Source organism: Olea europaea, chromosome 13 (assembly GCF_002742605.1).
Source record: "Olea europaea var. sylvestris chromosome 13, O_europaea_v1, whole genome shotgun sequence".
In the NCBI taxonomy this organism is placed as follows: domain Eukaryota; kingdom Viridiplantae; phylum Streptophyta; class Magnoliopsida; order Lamiales; family Oleaceae; genus Olea; species Olea europaea.
The window spans coordinates 24,321,404-24,323,381 of NC_036249.1; the positions used below are offsets into that span (position 1 = coordinate 24,321,404).

A 1,978-nucleotide genomic window follows, 5' to 3' on the forward strand; every position below is an offset into this window, starting at 1 on the left:
ACCATTTTCATTTTCCAAAAAGGGGGGCCAAACGGGGGCTAGTCCTTAACTAATAAAGAAAATAAAATATTTATCTAATATGTGAATGTTTGTATTGAAATCGTGAATTCCCTATTGCTATGCATTTAGTTCATTTGAGTAAGTCATAAATGCATTCGTAATTTAGTTTAGCTACAATTTCCATCACAAAACACGTACTATTTTTTGATTTCGATTAAGGTCAAGATAAGTAAAATTGAACTAACTCAATATCTGTTGGACAATATTATGAACTCAACATTCCATTATATTACTTGTAAATTCATAATTTAGTAAATTCATGTATTTAAGACAATCGATAATCTACTTATATTCAATATTCATTTTTAAGATATATTAAACTTATGTTTAACACGATCCGATCATATTCTATGTCAAAATTCATATGAAAAACATGCATTGATTTACAGAATTTATCACACGTGATTGCACATGCCATAGATATTATTCTTAATACATATTGTCCATATATTGATTTTTCCACGTTCTAGACTAATTGTGAGTATCCCACACTACAACAACTAACTTACTATCTAATTGGTGATCAAACAATCAAATAGTTCAATAAGGATGCAAAATCAATCAAGAAATACCAAATTAATTGTCTTGAATTAAAATAAACAAATATAAGGATGCAAAATCAATCAAGAAATACCAAATTAATTGTCGTGAATTAAAATAAACAAACAATATGGTTCATTATTTATCCAATACAAAGTATTTTAATCTAGCATATTAATATAAGAAATACAAGAAAAATAAAAGAAAGTCATTACCCGTATCATTAAACTATGAAGAAAATCTAGAAATCTTCAATTGACGCCTTCAAATTCGGAACAAAGCGATGAATTCTTCATTTTTCAATATATATTCTCTTAGTTTTCTCTCAAAAGTCAGCTTACAATATCCTCCATATTTGGTTTGAATGTTTTCTCCTATTTATATGATGCCAATGAGGTTACTAAGAATGATTAAAAAGCTACCTTAATTTCAGTGGTGTATCGTATTGCATTATATAGAGCTTTACAAGATAGTATAAATGGAATACAAATCAATAATTTACAATGAAATGGAAACCGTGTAAATTAACCTCCTTCAATTACGTGATTGGCATTGGCATGCTATGGGAAGATTATGATTGAAGAGTAATATCCTCAATCACAGTATTATTTCCAACACCCCCCCGCAAGCTCAACGTCGGATTTGATCGGACATGGAGCTTGGAACGAAAGAGCTCAAATAGAGGTCGAGGAACACTCTTGGTAAAGATATCAGCAACTTGTAGATGAGATAGGACATATTGTGTATGAAGTTTTCCCGCGACAACAAGCTCACGAAGAAACTGGAAGTCCAATTCAACATGCTTGGCCCGCTTATATGAAATCGGATTGGAGCTTAAAAAAATGGCACTTTTGTTGTCACATAAGAGAGTGGGCTCCAAATGGGTATTTCGAACCAAATACTTACCTGATGGATCTGTTGAGCGCCTTAAAGCCCGCCTTGTTACCAAAGGTTATACACAAGTCCCTGGTCTTGACTATACTGATACTTTTAGTCCCGTAATCAAGGCTACTACTGTTCGGGTTGTACTCTCTCTCGCTATTACACAAAAATGGCCCCTTCATCAACTTGATGTCAAAAATGCATTCCTCAATGGTACTCTTATTGATCAAGTTTATATGGAATAGCCTCCAAGATATATTGATCCTCGCTTTCCAGACCATGTTTGCCAGTTGAAGAAAGCTCTTTATAGTCTCAAACAAGCCCCTCGTGCTTGGTTTCAGCGCTTCAGCTCCTTTATTATTCACCTTGGGTTTTCTTGCAGCCGTGCGGACACATCTCTATTTATCTTTCATCAAAAGTCCGATATTATCTATTTACTTCTTTATGTTGATGATATCATTATTACAAGCAACAATTCTTCACTTCTTGCCCGCTT

General features: G+C 33.1%; 1 protein-coding gene across 1 annotated transcript in view; it reads left to right on the top strand.

The window, feature by feature from the left end:
• The first annotated feature begins 1,761 nt into the window (after positions 1–1,761).
• LOC111408574 (uncharacterized mitochondrial protein AtMg00810-like) overlaps positions 1,762–1,978 on the top strand; it is a 3,179-nt gene continuing 2,962 nt past the window's right edge. Inside the window, exon 1 of the mRNA XM_023038320.1 lies at positions 1,762–1,771. Coding sequence (XP_022894088.1) covers positions 1,762–1,771 — 10 coding nt within the window. The remainder of the gene's footprint in view (positions 1,772–1,978) is intronic.